This window comes from Eutrigla gurnardus (genome assembly GCF_963514095.1).
Source record: "Eutrigla gurnardus genome assembly, chromosome: 14".
NCBI lineage: Eukaryota > Metazoa > Chordata > Actinopteri > Perciformes > Triglidae > Eutrigla > Eutrigla gurnardus.
In genome coordinates, this window is record NC_139937.1 from 18,785,453 (window position 1) to 18,805,589 (window position 20,137).

General features: G+C 44.2%; 1 protein-coding gene across 4 annotated transcripts; it reads left to right on the forward strand.

Annotated features, from left to right (window-relative positions):
• Positions 1-649: 649 nt before the first annotated feature.
• On the forward strand, positions 650-19,413 carry adam15 (ADAM metallopeptidase domain 15). Of its 4 annotated transcripts, XM_084027108.1 has the most exons (24): positions 650-1,304; positions 2,470-2,561; positions 5,203-5,279; positions 5,365-5,443; positions 5,530-5,606; positions 6,747-6,999; positions 7,300-7,365; positions 7,615-7,686; positions 7,784-7,953; positions 8,032-8,116; positions 8,512-8,660; positions 8,817-8,994; positions 9,185-9,277; positions 9,364-9,559; positions 9,688-9,796; positions 9,996-10,191; positions 10,307-10,384; positions 10,467-10,578; positions 10,657-10,810; positions 12,141-12,249; positions 14,101-14,169; positions 15,191-15,256; positions 16,132-16,274; positions 16,550-19,413. In XM_084027108.1, the coding sequence occupies exons 1-24, from the start codon at positions 1,157-1,159 to the stop codon at positions 16,605-16,607; spliced, it is 2,829 nt and encodes a 942-aa protein (XP_083883234.1). In that variant the 5' UTR covers positions 650-1,156; the 3' UTR covers positions 16,608-19,413. The 4 variants fall into 4 exon arrangements, with proteins under 4 accessions (XP_083883234.1, XP_083883235.1, XP_083883237.1 ...); XM_084027109.1 differs by lacking the exon at positions 15,191-15,256 and having other exon boundaries at positions 651-1,304; XM_084027111.1 differs by lacking the exons at positions 14,101-14,169; positions 15,191-15,256 and having other exon boundaries at positions 651-1,304.
• Positions 19,414-20,137: the final 724 nt, after the last annotated feature.

The window sequence follows — 20,137 nt, forward strand, 5'->3', positions numbered from 1 at the left end:
ATTTCACAATCCAGCTCAACACTCAGTTTGTTTATCTCATCTGTACAGCACATTCATTTAAATTCTACGTTTATGTCACAGTTAGTGTCAGAATATTTTATGCTGTCAGAATTATGATGCGTTTGTTACAAAACAAACATGCTTTTATCTTCCATGTGTCTTTACAGTACATATCAACATCATGATCCTAAGGGATTATTATTCATTAGGACAAAAATAGTTATTTTTTATTTATTTATTTATTTGTGGTTATTATTGTGGACAGAGGGTTAATAAATAATATTTCCTTGACTTTACTGGACTTGGAAAGATCTAATCAATTCATTTAAATTGTTTTCAACTGATTGTCTTCAATTGGAGTCTGTCAGTTAAGGTGTTTAGTTGTGGTTGATAGTTACATTGGAATGTACATAAAACACATTTTATTACAGTTGTATTTGTTTATTCATTTTATTTAACTTAACCTATTTAACTAAAAATAGTGAGCCACTCATTAAACACTTTACCTGAAAACTGGGGTCTATTTTTATGGAAAGTTATTGTTGCTGGCTTTTATTCAGAAGACTGATTTATAGTACTTCCGGTCTCTCTCCTACTGCTAGCTCGGGTGAACTTAACGTTAGCTGGATGACGTATCGGTTAGCTCGCCTTATAAACTCGGGCGTTCCGCTGTCCTCCGTTAATTAGTCGCGTTCAGGTCTCTCGGTGCGGTTAACCCGAACACTCTTCAGAAGCGAGGACCCAACGAGCACAGCCGACGTTAACCGACCCGGTGTTATCGGTACTTTTTGTCCCCACAAACTGTTCTCGCCAGAGCCGTACGGATATCGATCCGGACCGGAGAACCGAGCTTTATGCCCGCTATATTAACCCCACATTAACGGTCTCTCTTCCCGCCGTTGGTTCGGGACAGCAGCGGCTCTTTGCCCGCTTGTTTCTGTGGATGTTACCCGGAAAAGAAGCACCATGGAGTTTCGCTTGAGCCTTTACTTTTGTTCCGACCCAGTGAGGTAACGGGAACGGGACAGGGTTCTCTCTCTCTCTCACACACACACACACACACACACACACACACACACACACACACACACACACACACACACACACACACACACACACTAAACAGCAGCAACCTGTTGCCGGTGTCGCAGAGAGGATGACCGGAGCTGCCGTTCTGCTGCTGCTGCTGCTGCTCAGCGACCGTGCTGTGATTACTTCTGCCCGGTACCTGAACGCACCGCAGGACGAAGGGGTCACGGCTCCGGACGGACAGACGGGCGGTACCGAGCGTCTGTCAGTTACAGGTAACGATTGACGTTAAAGTGTAGGTGCCCTCAATTCGCAAATATTGCATGTTTTTTTACAAAGCTGCAGCGTAAATGGACGTAATCTGGTGGTCATAAATGTTTCAGCACTGTGTGTGTGTGTGTGTGTGTGTGTGTGTGTGTGTGTGTGTGTGTGTGTGTGTGTGTGCGCGCGTGTGCATGTGTGTGTGTGTGTGACTTTTGACCTGATTGAATGCTTGCCCTGTTGCCAGGGTTACAGTCTTACTAATCTTAGCGTCTCACTCAGCCAAGTGCTTACAGCTCTGTTTAATTCCCTTTTTATTTTCTAGTTGCCTCCAAACGTCATTGCATAATTGCCCCCTGTGTCTCACACAGCTAGGGGGCAATTATCATCTATCAGAATGAAGTTAATAACATAGAAAAAGAATAGTTTTCTAATGAGTCCAGGAAGCTGACAATGCCCTGATCATTGCCACATACGGTTTTAAAATAAATGTTTTGTTTAATTAAGTACAATTTCACAGAGACAATATGAAACAGTGCAACATGCTTACAGTCCAACAAACATGCCAGAGGGGGGCCAGCAGAAGATAAGAATAATAGACAGAAAAAATACATAAAATAATAATAATTAATCAAAAGTAAAATGGAATATCTAAGGAAAAATAATAACATAATAAAATAAATTAATTGACACACATAGAACACAGGCAGTGCTTGCTGTTAGTGTTCTGTTGGCAGAGCATTAGAGTTGAAATATAAATTTGTATGTGACACTCAAACTGACACATTCAGATTCAGTTGACCTTCCAGCGCTGAGTACACGAAGAGGCCACAGAGTCCACGGTCAAAACAATAGAATAACATATACACCACAAAATAATAATGAAACCCAGTTGATCACAGAGACAGAATAAAGAATCAGATGAAATCTCATTTACTGTAAAAGCAACCAGCGAAGAGATGACTCTGCATGTCACACAGACCTTCTAGTTTATGTTCAACAAGTCTCCATCTGCTGTGTTTTTCATTTATAAACACATCCGTGATAAAAGGCAAAAATGTCTCAAAAAAAGGTTCTCGTCCTGACTGATTTGCACCTTACTTTCATATTTTGACCGGTTTGATCCTGAAACGGGTAATAAATAAATTTCCCAGTTTACCATGGTATGTATGTCTTCAGGTGTGGACAGACGGCGGCGCCCCCTGTTGGAGAAGACACGTCCCTTCTTCCTGGTGGGAGGACAGAGGAGGAGCCTCGCTGAAGCTCTACAGGTCAGAGACATGAAACCTGGTCTTCAGACCAGTGGCGATGTCTTTACTTCATATTGGACATACTGGCTTAGTACGCCACTAGTGTGATGGTCTAGTGCTGGTCTTGTGTTTTACTGGTGTCTTTCTGGTTTGTTACTGGTGTATTACTGGTCTTTAACTGGTGTAATACTGGTGTTTTTCTGGTTTGTTACTGGTGTATTACTGGTCTTTAACTGGTGTAATACTGGTCTATTCCTGGTGTGTATCTGGTCGGTTACTGGTGTATTACTGGTGTCTTTCTGGTTTGTTACTGTATTACCTGTCTTTAACTGGTGTAATACTGGTCTATTCCTGGTGTGTATCTGGTCGGTTACTGGTGTATTACTGGTGTCTTTCTGGTTTGTTACTGGTGTATTACTGGTCTTTAACTGGTGTAATACTGGTCTATTACTGGTGTGTATCTGGTCGGTTACTGGTGTATTACTGGTGTCTTTCTGGTTTGTTACTGGTGTATTACTTGTCTCTAACTGTTCTTAAACTGGTGTGTAACTGGTTTGTTACTGGTGTATTCCCGATGTTTTACTCCATTTATTTGCGGTGTTTGGTTGGTCTTGACCTCAGTCTCAAGTTCCCAATGTTCCCTACGGTCTTCCTGGACCCTGAATACCACTCAATGGGTGTAAAAACTCTAAATGCTGCATGGATCTTTGTCAAAACGTACCTGTCCAGTAGAAACAAATCGAGGAACGGGAAGCGTTTGACATTGTGAGTTACCGAGGATCCGAATGTGGTCTTGAGGAGGGACAGGAAGCCATGTCTTTATATTCTCCTCCGTTCATTAACACACGGTTTCCTGTTTCACTGTAATAAGAGACAGGAAGGGAGCTGGCGCGTCGGCAGGTTTCACCAGCAGCTTCCTGCAGGAACTCTGAGATCTGAGGGGGGGGGGGGGGGGGGGGTGGTGGTTTTAGAGGATGGACACTTCCTGTGCAGCTGACAGAAGCTCTGAGATCATTTCCTGTAGAACCCCCCTCCACCCTGACTCCACCCGGTTGGCAGGAAACGAGGAGAAAGGAGGCTGTGATGGAGCGTGTTGGAAGAAGACTAAGTGAAACCTAGTATTTGGCGATCATTGTCCTTGAACATGAACGTGCTAGCATTAGCCTCTCAGAGCTGCTAACATAACTTTTGGTTGATGTTTCTTTTGTTTTCATGTTTCCTGCTGAACAAGATGTTACACACGTGCTTCTGCTTTCACTCAATAAGTGATTTAGCATCCAACTGAGTGGAAGTTAAATCAGCTGTTTAAAGAAGAGTACGGTGTCTCCTTGTTGTTGCTGCTTTATACACCAGAGCTCTCCTTTCTTCTTCTTCTTCTGTTGTGGTCTCGAGCTGTGAGCCTCGCCCAGAATCTCTGCAGCGCTGACATCATGTGAGACTGGGCGAGAGACATGACCTCACCATACAGAGAGAGAGAGAGAGAGAGAGAGAGAGAGAGAGAGTTTAGAGGAAGAGGGTGGACAGATGGTGAGAGGTTGTAAAACACAGTGAGGGTTTGGTTTGAGTTAGAGCTGAGATGAAACCATCAGAGATGTACAGTACAGAACACTTCTGACATTAAACTACCATGTACACATAGAAATATAGAAGCCTTCTACTTCCTCTTCTACCTCTTTTTTTCTACTTCTTCTTACTTCCTCTACTTCTTACCTGTTCTCCTGCTTCTTCTGCTCCTTCCATCTTCTTCTTCTTCTTTGTGATGACAATAATACCACCAATAATACTAACTATTATTTTCTTGTTGTTAATCTCTCTGACCTGTAAACATTTGGCGGTCTTCATGATTACTTTCCTGTGTGTTGGGTGTCACTGTCAGACCCACCCAGCTGTACTGAAATCACCATGACTCAGCCAACAAACCCCCCACCCACCCGTCCATCCTGCAGTACAATGACTCCACCGTTACACAAAGTCCAGAAAGGGTGGAGAAAACAAACACACTTCAGGGAGGAATTTTTCTCTTTTTAAAGAACTCAAGAACTCCCAAAATCTCTTCTATTGAATACCTAACAGTTAAATCTATCTATCTATCTATCTATCTATCTATCTATCTATCTATCTATCTATCTATCTATCTATCTATCTATCTATCTATCTATCCACACGCACACGCACACACACACACACACACACACACACACACACGCACCTCTTCCTGAGAGGAGAAAGCATGGAGGCGTTGGACAGGAAGACCTTTCTCTTTGAAGAGCAGCTCCATTAACAGGCAGGAAAGAACACTGATTCAATAACGAGTGCACTTAGCCCCGCCCCCATCCTAATGCACCAGAGAAAGGAAGTGACAGAATAACAATGGCCGAAACAGATCCTGGATCATTGACCCATAATGTGGTATGGAGGTGGTGGCGATCACACATTGTAACCATGGCGAGGTGTCAGGATATTATGGTCTGTGTGAGCTCTCCTGATGGATTTTAGAAGTCAAAAACCACCAGTTCCAGTTGTGAAACATTCGGCAGACGGAAAAGGAATTTCTTAGACTTCAACCTATCACCATTCCTAAGAGAGTCTTCCTTACAATGCAGCTTTTTTGTTTTTAAAGAGCTCAGTAAATAAAGGAAACGTTCTTCCTGTCTGTCCTCAGGACGGTCATCCCGATAGGCTGCAGTGTGGACTGGAGGTGGGAGGACGTCTCTTCCTGCTGGACCTGGAGAAGAACCAGTGAGTGTCTGATTTCCTGCGTGACATTAAACACCACATGAACACAAAGAGATGTTTGCGATGTGACGTCTGTCTCTGTCTGCAGCTACCTGCTGCCCAAACCGCCCGACGTCTTCTACTACCTGCCCAACGGCACCGGTGTGTCTGTGAGGTCCCACCCTGTGGTGAGTCAGTGAACGCACCGCCACCTTTCCTCACACCGTCTCTGTTGACTCCTGCAGCTGTAACAGATGTTTGTTTTTGTGTGCAGACTCACTGTTATTACCACGGCAACATCCGAGGGTTCCCTCAGTCCAGAGTGGCTCTGAGTACCTGCTCCGGCCTCCGGTCAGTAGCTGCCCGAGTACCAGTACTAGTACTAGTGCACACACCTAGTACTAGTACACACACCTAGTACTAAAACACACATGTTCTGTCAGTATTGAAGTACTAAAAGTTGAGTAACATTTATAATCTTAATGACTTTTCACTACTAGTGATGTTTTTTTTTTATTATTATTATTATTATTATTATTATTATTATTATTATTATTATCAGAACGTTCCTTATTTTTTAGACACATTTCTTCTTCGACTGCTGAAGTTGACATAGAATAAAAGAGTAATTTGAGAAGTTTGTTTTGTTGAAAATGATGTTTTTGGTATTTCTCAGTGTAATTTATGGAAGAATTTTTTAGGTTTCTATCAAGACCAGTTACATAAAGGGTCAATACGTACATTTGTCTATAACAGGGGTCACAAAAATGAATCCAGTGTCACAAGTTCATTATCTGAGTAGAAGAAAGAATTCTCTTTTCTTCTTTTTGTACTTGCAATCCTTACGAATCTCAAAGGAAGCAGCAGGAGAGGCGAACAGAAACCTGCAGGTCTCTGTTGAGGGAAGAATGCATTCAGTATTTACTGGAGCACAAACAAACACAAATCTGTCCTCATTTCAATACACAACCAGGTCGCTGACAGTTCTGTTATAACGAGGTGAAAACACATTTTACCCTCCAAACACACTGGAAAAAAAAATCTCTAAATCCTAAAAACCTCCAATCCGATTTGTAAGCAGTCCAGGACTTACTGTGATCCAGGTCTTTGTGTTTGTGGGCTGACCTCAGCAGGAAACGTGAGTGACGACATCAGCGTTCCTCTGCAGGTTAAAGCGATCCGGATCAGTGTGAGTGGACCCCTGCAGCACACAGTGTTGAGGATTAGCTGGTTACTGGCTCACATGAGGAGGTCCTGGTCCAGTTTGAGGGTTTCAGGTCAAAGACTCAGCACACAGAGATTTCTGTCCACCAGATCAGCACACAGCAGATTTATTAATCAGGTTACGGAGGAGTTTAAAAGGAAAACAAAGAGTTCAGTCAGCTGTTTGGAACAGTTACGACAAAAGAAGCTTCTTCACTAGAAGATTAGTAGTTGAATTCTTACTTTTATGTATTACTAGTCCTTGACGATTCCTGTTTTTGCCTGCAGTGGCGTCATCGCTTTCAACTCCACCCTGAGCTATGAGCTGCAGCCTCAGGAGAACCAGCACCTCCACCAGCAAGGGGAGGAGAACGGGGGAGACGGCAGCGGAGACAGCAGCGGAGACAGTGGAGGAGGAGAAGAAGGAGGAGGCGTACACTTGCTGTTCTCCACCAGTCATCTAGAGGGCGACAGTGTTGGAGACTGTGGAGTCTCTCACACCGCTGTCCCCCCTATCCACAGCTACAGCGGCCCACACAGGGTGAGACGCATAATATTCACAAATATCCTGCCATTACGTTTCAGTGTCACATGTCGGCAGCCGAGGCTCATGGATATTGTAGTACTTAACTTGATTTGTCAGGGCCAAAAAGTTGAAATAATTCAAACTGATGATGGGAACATCAACATTTACATCTGGTGACATCATCAGAGGAAGACTTTGGGTAGCTCACGTCAAAGTTTAGTCGTTATTACTACCTACTCATACTCATATTGCACTCTGGGAAGTATGAGCAGTATCTGTATGAGGTAACTCCGTTTCTCTTTGCTTTGTCCTTAGAGGAAGAGAGACATCCTGTCTGAGACCAAATACATTGAACTGGTGCTGGTGGCCGATCACCAGGAGGTCAGTGTGTGTTCATCTATAGTTGATATTCATTATTGATTGATCTGTTGATGATAATCTTCATTCATTGATGAAAAGAGTCCTGGAGTGACTTATCATCACACTCCTGTAAAGGTGCATCACATACAGCCTCAAAACAGGATTTAAATCAAACAAAGTCATGCTAATGAAAATATAATAATATAACACTCACTGTAGTTAATCTAATCAGAATGGGTTTTTAATGAGTCGCACTTGTGTTTTCCACAGTTCCTGAACTACCAGAAGAAGAATAAAACCATCATCTACCGCATGCTGGATGTGGCCAATCAGGTGGACTGGGTGAGAGCCATGACCTCTGACCTCCCTGTCACTGCTCACCACTTTAAATGTGCGGTAGAAGATGAACCTAGCGGTGTCTCTCTTCTGTCTGTTTCAGTTCTACCGTCCTCTGAACGTCCGGGTGGCATTGACCGGTCTGGAGATCTGGAGCGACAGCGATAAGATCCGGGTGGCGAAGAGTCCCACCGACACCCTCAACAACTTCCTGGAGTGGAGAACCAGAGAGCTTCTGCCGCGCCTTCGCCACGACAACGCCCAGCTCGTCATGTAGGAGGACTTTCATCAAAATAAAAGCTTCCGATTTCCATCAATCGCGATGCTCATAGGTTGACTTTCGTTGGACAGGGGTGGCTCGTTTGACGGCACCACGGTGGGGATGGCGTCGCAGTCATCCATGTGCTCCAGAGACCGGTCAGGTGGTGTCAACGTGGTGAGTCACTTCTGTTCAATTCAGACTTTGTTTGTATAGCAGATTCAGAACAAACACAGTTGACCTAAGTGCTGAACAGCGAGGTGCAGATAAATAAAAAGCAAACAACAATAAGAACAGAGGAAGACATGTAATACATGCAGCACAACAGAAGATGAAGTCAGGCTAAAATCAATCAAATTAGAAATTCCAAGATTAAAGTACATTTAGGATAAAAAAAACTTGGATATTCTACATTTATAGGGGGATTTGTCTAATAAATTGGAGTGTTCTCTTGTAAATTTACCACTTTAGTCTCAGAGAATATCTGAGCTGAGTCTGTTTTTTGCCGTCTGTCGAAGCACACCTCTGTATAAATACACCTGTCTGTCTGAACACACCGGTCTCTCTCTCAGGACCACCTGGTCAGTGTACTGGGCGTGGCCTCCACTGTTGCTCATGAGCTCGGTCATAACTTGGGGATGAGCCACGACACCGCTGACCGCCGCTGCTCCTGTGAGAACGACCGGCGGCTTGGAGGATGCATCATGGAGCCATCGACCGGGTCAGTAGCACAATATTTCACATACATATTTAAACATAACACTTGGATGGGTGAGAAACTAGAGTTATTTCCCCAGAAGTATCTACATAAATGGAGGTCTCTGGAGAGAACCCATCTCTCTGAACACCCTCCCTCCATGTGACCTCTGACCTTCAGGTTCTTGCCGGGTCAGCAGTTCAGCAGCTGCAGCGCTGCAGATCTGTCCATCAGCCTGCTCCACGGCGGCGGCATGTGTCTGTTCAACGTCCCGCAGCCAGACCGTCTGCTGGGAGGACCTCGCTGTGGGAACCTGTACGTGGAGACGGGAGAGCAGTGTGACTGTGGCCTGCTGGAGGTACGCACCCGTCTACCTGTCTGTCTCTTTATCCGTCTGCACACCTGACCGACCGTCTGTCTACCTGTCTGCATTCCTGTCTGCCTTCCTGTTTGATTGCAACATTGTCCAATCGGGATGTGGCTTCATTCGTGTCTCTAGAGGTGTGTTTGTCTTCCTGATGATGTGTTGATGTGCTCTGATTGGTCAGGAGTGTCAGGACCCTTGCTGTAACGCTTCCACCTGTCAGCTGGTTCCTGGAGCTCAGTGTTCATCTGACGGCACCTGTTGTCATGACTGCAAGGTCTTACCTCACACACACACACACACACACACATTATGTATATGCTTCTCAAGCAGTATTACAGTTCAAACCCTCTCCCTCTACAGCTGCAGGCGGCGGGTTCGGTGTGTCGCGATCCCATCGGAGAATGCGACCTTCCCGAGTTCTGCACAGGCTCCTCCCCTTACTGCCCCCCCAACGTCTTCCTGCAGAACGGAGAGCCATGCGAGGACGACGCCTCCTACTGCTATGAAGGAGTCTGTGCCAGCATGCACACCCAGTGCCAGATGCTGTGGGGACCCAGTAAGACACCAGTTTATACTGAGGCAAACATAGCTAAACGCAGTTCATACTGAACCAACTGTCTGTCTGTCTGTCTGTCTGTCTGTCTGTCTGTCTGTCTGTCTGTCTGTCTGTCTGTCTATCCTCAGATGCCACCAGTGCTCCACCTGTCTGTTTCTCATCGGTCAACAAAAAGGGAAACAAATTTGGAAACTGTGGTCAGCTGACCAACGGCTCCTACATCCCCTGTGGAAACTCGTGAGTACACACAGAGTACACACAGGGTACACACAGAGTACACACAGGGTACACATAGTACACAGAGTGTAAGGCTGTTCATGTGTCTGTTGGTTGGTCGATGGTTGGTGGTTCAAGCTGACACATCCGGTGGTGTTCAGCATCCTCGGCCCTGTGTTCCTGGAGAAGCCTCCATCACTTCCTGTTGTGTTTGCTGCAGTGACGTCCACTGCGGCAGGATCCAGTGTCAGGGGGGGAGGGAGCGCCCCCTGCTGGGTACCAACGCAGAGATCCTCACCACCACAGTCCGCTTCAACCTCAGCGACCTGGTCTGCAGAGGAACCTTCTTCCACCTGGGAGACGACGTGTCGGACCCCGCCACTGTGGCCCAAGGCACTGCTTGCAGCCCCGGCAAGGTCAGACGGCACCCCCTGCAGGGAACCAATCATCAGCCCAATCTCTAAAATGCAATATAAACTACAATATAAATATTGTTGTGACAAAGATTGGTTAGAGTGTTTGTGTTTTTAGGCGTGCTTGAACCAGAAGTGTGAGGACGTGACGATGTTCGGGGTGGAGGAATGTCGCAGCAAGTGTAACGGTCGCGGGGTGAGTGATTTAACAGTTGACCTGTTTAGAGGGGCGGTTATAAGTGTGATGTCTAGAACGGTTGTGTTTGTGTGTCCTCTAGGTGTGTAACAGCAATAAGAACTGTCACTGTGAGGTGGGCTGGGCTCCACCTGACTGCAGGTACTCTGGTCATGGAGGCAGCGTGGACAGTGGACCGGCCAGAACAGCTGGAGGTACCTCACCGATACTAACTGAATAATAAAGCATCACCTCCTCTCTGGCTGTGGTTAACACCGTCCTCCCCCGTTCAGAGTCCGACCCGGTCCGAGTGGCTCTGCTCGTCATCTTCCTCTTCATCCTGCCTGTGGTGCTCCTCTTCCTCGCGCTGCGGTTCCCTCGCTTCCGTCAGAGCTTCCTGTGTTTGGGACCTGACAGCCCGCTGCGTAAAGCTCGACAGCACAACCGGTAATACTGACTGTGTGTGTGTGTGTGTGTGTGTGTGTGTGTGTGTGTGTGTGTGTGTGTGTGTGTGTGTGTGTGTGTGTGTGTGTGTGTGTGTGTGTGTGTGTGTGTGTGTGTGTGTGTGTGTGTGTGTGTGTGTGTGTGTGTGTGTGTGTGTGTGTGTGTGTGTGTGTGCGCGCGCGCGCGCGTGCGTGCGTGCGTGCGTGTGTTATTTAATTATATATACTGTGTTTTATATGGAGTACAATATCATACGTAATGAAAACGGTACATTAACAATTATCCATAGATTGATTTAAAAGGAGTTCATCAAATTAATACATTGTACACACAGTAATAAACACTTTAATAGTAGGTCAAGCATACTACAAGAATGTATGTGATATTAATGTTGTTTAATAAGACAGTATATTTTATGTATATATGTGCATATGGATACACATACAGAATAGTTATTAGGCATATAGTTGTTGACAAATATATAAGTAAACACTTCAAATATGCTCAATATGTGTTTATTCAATCTTTCAGAACTTAACGTTTTGTTGATAACGTACATGTAACTGAGTCTGCTGTGTTTTCTTACCCACGATGCAGTGTGCAGAGTGAGGTGTTGGGTTTGGAGTTTGTCCCCATGCATGTCTCCAGGTACTCTGGATCCTGTAGTCTATCCCTGTAGAGTCAGAGAGGTGAATCTCTTTTAAGTGTGTAGTGTTGCAGCCACTGGTGAAGCTGCACGGGATGATGGGAGATGGTTCAGGAGGTCTCCCCCTCTCACAACGAACCATTAGAACCAGTGAATGAAGCACCTTCGCTTTATTAATCAGTGTTTGTCTGATGCTGTTAGATGGGACGTCCTGGAGGGGCATATTCTTCCCACGCCTCGCATTAATCAGCTTCCAGCAGCTGTAACTGTTGTGATCATGTGACGTGTTAGTCATCATTTAAACGGCGACTAAACCCCAGAGTTTTGGCTCTCTGATCAGAACATTTCAGGGCATTATCAGATCTGGTGAATCAGTGTTTGGGGGTTTAGTTACTCTTTAACGTTGTGACTGTGGTGATGTTTAGAGGTGTGATGTTGTTACTGGATCATTACAAATCCCACCATTAAGCCTCCCAGATCATCAGCTGATGAATGTATTAACCAGACGACAGTCTGAACGTATTAAATTGCTACATGTGTTATTTTAAGGCGGAACATGTGCATGATGTTGCTTTAACATCACAGTTAACACAGACTTGAACAATGTCAGGTCTTGGAAGTGTCCTTGAATGCGTCACGATAAGGCAATAAATCCACAGTGTTTTGAGTGTTTTTTTTAAATTTCAGGACGCCGGTGACGGAGCGAGTGGACGGCAGGAACGGTGAGCAGGTCCGACCTCTGAGATACCACCTGAACCCCCCGACGGAAATCCCGCTGACGTCACCCTACAAAGAGGTAACCAGCGTCTTTTTAAAGTCACAGGCTTTGAATATATCCTGCTCCGTCACCTGGTCCAGGTGCTGAGCTTTGCTCTCCACTCCTACATTCCTACTAAGCTTTTAACTAGCTAATGAAGAACACTATTCCAATAATTCCGATAAAACTGATGAATTATGATGTACGTCCTACTTGGCGGCACAAATGGGAAATCCTCTGTAGACCACACTGTCTCATTTTGGAGGCCGCTCAGCAGTGTTGGGAACGTTACTTTAAAAAAGTAATTAGTTATAGTTACTTACTACTTGTTCCAAAAAGTAACTGAGTTAGTAACTGAATTACTTTATAATAAAAGTAACTAGTTACCAGGGAAAGTAACTATTTGCGTTACTGTAAAAAAAAAAAAGTTGCTTTATGTCAAAGAATTTGGATTTTTCTGAGCAGTTTTCACAAGTCAGTTGAAATGAGTAGAACAGACATCTCCATCTTGAAAATGCCAACTTTTCATCGGATTGCTCCGGACTCGCCATCTCTGCTGCTTCTTTGAATTAGGGATGGCCAAAACTACAAATATTTTTGACCGACCACCGAGCCTCATTAACCGGTTGAAACCGGTTAACTGATCAGATTAAATGCGCTATTAAAATGCTCTTAACACACTTAACACTCTGCCCCGGCGCCGCCCTTCCACTCACGTCACTTTTTTAAATCCCCTACAGCGTGAAACATCGAGTCCCGCGGCTCATTTAGGAAAATGACAGCTCCGAGACGCTGCTTGTTTAGTTTGAGGAGATGGTAGTGCTAATAATAATAAAGCAAGATGATTATTATCATGACCTTATCTGTTACCATTGAAAATCCTGAAATGTAGTAATGTCCGAATCCAAGCCCATCCAAGATAAAACGGGCACCTTCGGAATGCGTAAAAGACGCACCGGCGTGAATTTTTTTTATTTGGGCTATTAAGAATAATTTATGAAAAATTCAGTGTTAGGGATAACACATTTCACACAAAAAAGATCTTGTAATGAGATTGCAAACTGTAGTCTTGTAGTCTACTCCTATAGTCGCGTAGCGTGTAGTCTTGTGTATAATAATTGAGATCGCATTCTCTGCACCTCGCATGCGGGAATAATTCAAACTTGAGGAGAAATGATACAGTGGGAGACGCTGTGTCTGTCATATATCACAAAACAGGGTCAGAGCGCACAGCAGTAGACATAATGACGGCGAGACGCGGTGCCTCGAGCCGCCGGGCCGTTCATCATCATCATCATCATCACCACCGTCTTCACCATCCGCGCTCCACAGCTGCACCAGATTCCCGTCCAACACCAGAACGGCGGGACACCGGGGCCCGTGTGGCCCTCGCGCGCCGCTCAGACCAGAAGCAGCCCCAACTCCGGCTCCAGCTCGCGGCAAGTTTGCACGTTTCTCCACGGACAACAGGCTGCCGAGACCAGGCACGAGCTACAACCGACAACTGACAAATTCAATTCATAGTAACGCACCGCATTTAACGTTCAGTAACGATAACGGCGTTGTAACGACGGAAACAGTAATTAGTTAGATTACCCCGTTACTGAAAAAAGAACGGCGTTACCTAACTTTTTCTTTTAAACGGCGTTATTCCAAACACTGCCGCTCAGTGCCGCCATGGTGGTCTTAAGAGGACAATGTCGACCGTGAAGGATGGACGCTGAATTGGGACACAACTTCTGTGAAAGAACAAGCAGAAGGAAATTACATTACTCTACATTACATTATCTACAGCTCACATTAACACACTGGCCTGTTTGACCTTTGACCTCTGCTAGATGCTCTTCTCCTGTGCATGTATCAGCTGCTTCCTGTTTTCTCTCCTATCAGGTTCATGACAGACCTGCTCCTCCCACTAAGCCACTCCCCCCCGACCCCGCCTTAAAACCCCCGCCACAGGTAACCTCACTGACCTCACCTGGAGGGCGTCGACGTCTGTGTTGGTGTGGCTGATGCTAACAAAACGTTTGTTCTCCTGTGGCGTTCCGTTTGATGTTCATTATTGTCATAACAACAATAATAATGTGAACAGCGTCTGATAACGCAGTTCATGTACTTCATGTAGAAGTTTTAAAGAGCTCATTTCATCCTCTGGTGGCCATGATGACACCGAACACATCACAGTTGACGTACTGATGTAAACGTGACAGACAGCATGAAGTGTGATTTTTACATTCAGGGATCACAGGAGTCTCTCTCCACAAATAACTTCATATCAGCTCACGGGCAAAGTCTGCCTTTGACTTTACAATTCAACCAGTAAAGCACTTAACAGTAACACCTCCAAAGACAAAACCAACCAGATCCATCATCCTCTCGTCCTTCAAACACTCACCTGCTGCTCTTTATTTCTGCTGCTTCAAACAGCGACCTGCCCCCCCCGCCAAGCCTCTACCCCCAGACCCAGACCAGGTACAGTCACCGCTACCTGTAGTGTGTAGTGTTACTGTGTTTGTCTGTGTGTTGTTGGTTCTAGATCGATCTGTTATGTCGACTTCACACCAAACACAAACAACAGTTTTTTTTTAAACAACGTTTAATCGCATCACTCGATCTAGTCACATCATAGAGGAGGCGGGGCTTCCCTCCATGTAGACCAACCAGGTTTCATCAATCACTATATTTTGAAGCTGATACTTTTGTACTCCCAACATTTTGAATGTAGGACTTGTAACAAAGTATTTATGAGTAGTTTTACCGCAGTAAAATACCTGAGTACTTTCCTCTACCAAAGTTGAAGTCAAAGTGAAAACTTAACGGCATGATTCCTCTTTCCGTTGTGACATTTCCTTGCTTTCATCTGCATGCTGCACTAATGACAACAATGACAACAAAGAGCAGCTCATTGTTTCCGTTTCCTTCATCTAACATCTTGTCATCGTCCTTCATCCTTCTCTCTTCCTCCTCACTAACCTTCCAGCTGCTGGTGAGTCGACCAGCTCCACCCAGCAAGCCCCTCCCTCCCGACCCCATCACACCTGGACAGGTACACCACTCCTGCTGCTAGCTGTTAGCATGTAGCCAACGTGTAGAATTGATCTGACTGGTGGACTGGGATCACTGAGAAGTTCATCCTTAAATAACATTCAAGGCCTTTTGAAAAGGTCCCTGCGGAGCTTCATCATTCCACCCTGTCAGAGAGATAGCAGCAGCTTAGCAGCGTCTTTACCACCAATAGGATGATCAAACGCTTTCTGTATCTCCGTGATGAAGGCTTGATCAGAAAAGCACACTGCTGTTTGGCTCTCCCACACTGCTGATCCCCAGACAAAAGCAGATGCTGTCATGGAGGTAAGCTACGTGGGAGTGATCAGCTTATGACGGGTAGCTGTTAAAAATCTAAAGAGCGCTCCGTCAAAAAGGCTCTGCAGGAACCAGGATCTCCGTCATACCGCTCAGGAGCAGGAACAAAGGGCTCATGAAGGGCGCGGGCGGGACTCTCGTTTGGACCCGCTGCAACAGGAGGTGGAGGCTGAATGGGAGGAAGGGCTGAGGGTTGACATTTGATTAGCAGGGGGGTGAAGTCAGACCAGAGTCCAGAGGATCCAGAAAAGGGGGGGTTGACCCAGAGAGGGAGGTACAGGGATATCGGGATGGGTGAATGGAAGGTGTTGGGCTGAGCACAGCAAGCAGAACTCCTGAAGTGTTGAATAGATTAAAATAAATCAAAGAAAATGGAAAAGTAGAATCACCTGGACAAATAAAAAATACAAATGTGAGTATTTCTAAATGTGAATAACTGGAATTAAATGAAGTCAACATTTAAGACAAACTCTTCTAACTGATGTTTCTGTTGCTGTGAAATAAGATGCAAATGGAAACTTAATTCAACGTATTTATTTCCAATGATTCTCTCTTCAGGTATCTGCTCCACCCAAACCGATGGTGCCCGTAAAGCCTTGCCTGCAGGCGTCCCACCCCCCCATCCCTCCTCACCCTCGCTACACCGCCAACGCCAAACCATCACGACACGGAGCCGTCGCACCTGCAGCCGGTCCCAACAGGTAGGACTGTCTCACCAGTCAGAGAACCCACACCCTCAGAACGGGGACATGTTTGATAGACATGAAAGACTAGAAAGAAGGGACTTTTTTCCTTTTTTTCCAAGTGTTGACATTTTTAAAAAAGTCTGGAAATTCTTTCAAAAGTCTTGATTGAATATTGTCAGTTACTATTATTAATAATGAAAGATTTGTTTTAATCTAAATTAAAATGAGCCTGTCTAATGAAACTAGAATAAAAACCATAAAGTATTTGTTGTTGTTGTCTCTCTGTTTAGACGTCCTCCTCCTCTCCGACCCACAAACCCTCAGAAAGTCGTCACGTCGCCACTTTAACGGAGACTTTGTTTAAACAAAGCGTCTTGTGTTCAGCCTGTAAATCTGATGAAGATGAAGATGATGATGACTTTATTTTATCCACTTTGCACTCAGTCGTCGGATTTAATCCTCAGAAAAACTGTAAATAGATGTTAACGTGCCTTGCTCAGCGGCATCAGCAGTGATGACGTGAACCTCTGACCGCCGGACATGATGTCACATTAAATTGTCCTGGTCTCAACAATTCAGCACCCCCAGCAGGGGGTCAGTGCCTTGCTCAAGGACCCTGAGACAAGGATCATTCATGGGATTAAAGTGAAGACTGAGAGGACAACTGTGGCCCAGGACCCTTTGCTTGACCTTTAGCATGACCCTCTTCAGGACCCTCTGATGCAGGACCCAGTGCTTTTGGGACCCCTCTTCAGGACCCTCCGATGCAGGACCCTCTGATGCAGGACCCTGTGCTTATAGGGCCCCAATCGTAAGGATCCTCTAAACTAAAGGAGCCTCTGATGCAGGACTTTCTGCAGGACCCAGTGCTTAAGAGCCCCCTCTTTTGGACCCCCTGATGCAGAACCCGCTGATGCAGGACCCTGTTCAAAATCCTCTGATGCAGGACCCTCTAATGCAGGACTCTCTACAGGATCCTCTAATGTAGGACCCTCTAATGCAGGACCTTCTCATGCAGGACCTTCTGTAGGACCCTGAGCAGTTTCATGTGAAATATTTTTTCATTTTCGCACATGATTTTTTTAGCTAAACGACAGAATGTAGAAGGTTTTTCTTCCTCATCAGGGTGGACAGACGATTAAAAACAAAACATCTAAATATTTTCTAAGTTTTCTCCCCGGAATCGGGAGTCTTTTTCTCTGGAATATTCCTACATCATTCATGTCACCACTTTAATTCTTTCTCTTATTTATATATTTTTTCTTAATATATGTCGACTTCATTCTTAAACTCTCAGACTTGTTTGTCTCAACTCTCTGTTGGACTGATTGTTTGTTAAATTTGGTCTTCAATCTTCAGACTCACTGACTGCTGGAATGAATTTGAAAGATTTCCTAACGATGAGATTCTCGTTGGCCTTGGCCGTCATTCACAGTGTACATGTCCGTTGACGGATCTCATTGACTTCGCATGGGCTTGTGTCACTTTATGCTGCAATGAATTGTGGGTCCGCTCCGTTGCATCGCTTGCATCGCCGATGGATCCGTCAGCCAATCAGATCGCGTTATGCAACTCCCCCACGTGCCAGACACGCCTTCCCCTCGTCCGTCAACGGTCCGTCAACAGACATGTACAGTCTGTACGCGGCCTTACTGGGAGAACTGGTTCTGTCCTAGTTCACCCAATTGGTGTCTGCTTTTATTTTTCTAATCCGCTTTGAGATTCCTATATATATTAGATATATTTCCATAGACAGTGAGGAATGATTGTTACATTATGCCAAAGATGAGCTGGATGGAAAATATAAAAGCTTCATCTGATTGAAGGTAAATCTTTTATTTTTAGTGCAGATATCAACGCGAATATAAAATCCTATAGTTCATTAAACAAAAGAACTTTCACTAAACAAATATTCAAAATGTTTCTGATCAAATCAACAAGATGAATCTGAATAAATATTTAACATTAGCTTTTAGATATGTTGATTCAGAAACGTTTCTGATTTTAGAAAGAATCTGGTGAGAAGATGACAAAAAGCATTGTTTAAATAAAATCTAAGTTGCAGCTGTAAAAGAATAGAAACCATCTGAATTATGCCCATGGTTTAATGGACACCCGCGCAAAGTTTGAAACAAAATAATTTGTTTCCAAAGCAATAAATGGAAACGAATCAATCATGACTTTCCAAAAACAAAAGTCAGGCTTCAGAAAGAGTGGGATGTTTAAAATATTATTATTTTAATTTGGGGTTCAATATGTTGCCCAAAGACACTTCAGCATAAAAACCTAAAATAAAATATAAAGTATTTCTTACAGCGGAGAGGGTTAAATCTTTTTCTACTTTTAAACAGATTTAAAGTGTCTTTAAGCTCCATCACTACAAAAGGCAACAGATCATATAAAGAATGAATGATTCCAGAAACACTGAATGTTTTCACCTGACGATCCTTAAAGAGTTTCAGCAAACATGTTTGATGGTTGGTTGGTCGGTCGGTCGGTCGGTCGGTTGGTATTCTTGCTGTTAGAGTCCTGGGGTGTATTCCAGAAAGCAGGTTGAACAAACTGCACCTAAACCTGAACTCTGAGTTGACCAACTCTGACATGGAAACTGAGTTTTCGGTTCCAGATGAGCTGTTCTGAATTAGTTCAATCAGGAAAGGACACCCCATTTCACCACCGCTGGTTCAGGCTCAGCAAAGGGGAGGAGACAAATAGGGGAGAAACTCAGGGTTTATTGAAGAAACCATGCCAGCTAGCAGGTTAGGTTCACGGAGTCAGTTACGGTAACTGACCTAAAGTTTCACTCTCTTTCCAGAACTGAAAACCCAGAGTATCCCTCTTCTCAGGGTTAACAAACTCAGAGTTTGAACAAAACCTGCTTTATTAAATACGCCCCTGTTGTGTTCACATGTTTGGTGCTCGAGAAAATAAATAAAAAAAAGACTGTTTCTACATTATCTGTCTGTCGGTTCATTTACAGGTGAGTTAGAAGTAGACTGAGTGATCAAAACTCTTAAAGTGATGCAGACACCAAGAGACTTGGCACGTTGAACTGTCAACAGCTGCTGCGGTAGTGGACCAATCACGCCGCTTTAAATCAAAGAACAAATGCAGTGATTGGCTGATGAAGTTTCAATACTTCTTGATACTGGGTTACGTTTACTTTGTGAGAATATGTTTCTACATTTCATTGTTAAATTAAATTGTTACCTTATATTGCTACATTATGTTACATTGTGTTGTTACGTTATGCTGCTAAATTATTTTGCTACATTTCATTGCTATATTAAGTTATTACATCGTTAAAATATGTTTCTACTTGACATTGCTGTATTACATACTTACAATGTCACATAACCTAGCAATATTACCTTAGTAACGTACATTGTGACATTGTGTTGCTATATTATGTAACTTTGTACGTTAAATTGTTACATTACGTTATATTATATTGCTACATTATATTGTTACGTTATGTTACTATATTATGTTGCTAAATTACATTGTTACATTATGGTGCTATATTACATTGTTATAGGGCCCTCACACCAAACATGACGGGTTACAGGGAAAACATTTTTTTTTTATAGAAATCTTCACTTTTCATGAATTGGTTGCTGCCCCCTGGCCATGGATCTGGCCAATCAGAAGAACGTGGGCTTTTAAGGAGGGGGCCTTAAAGGGACAGGATACCAAATGAAGCGTTTCAGACAGGCTGAACTGAGGGTCTGCATGAAGTGCTAGTATAAGACAAATGAGGACAGATGATACAAATAATAAAATATAGAGCTGGAAATGACAATAGTTAATTGATTAGAAAGAGATGAAGAATGAACATCGTGTCTTTACTGTGTCGGAAACACTTGACTGCCATCTTA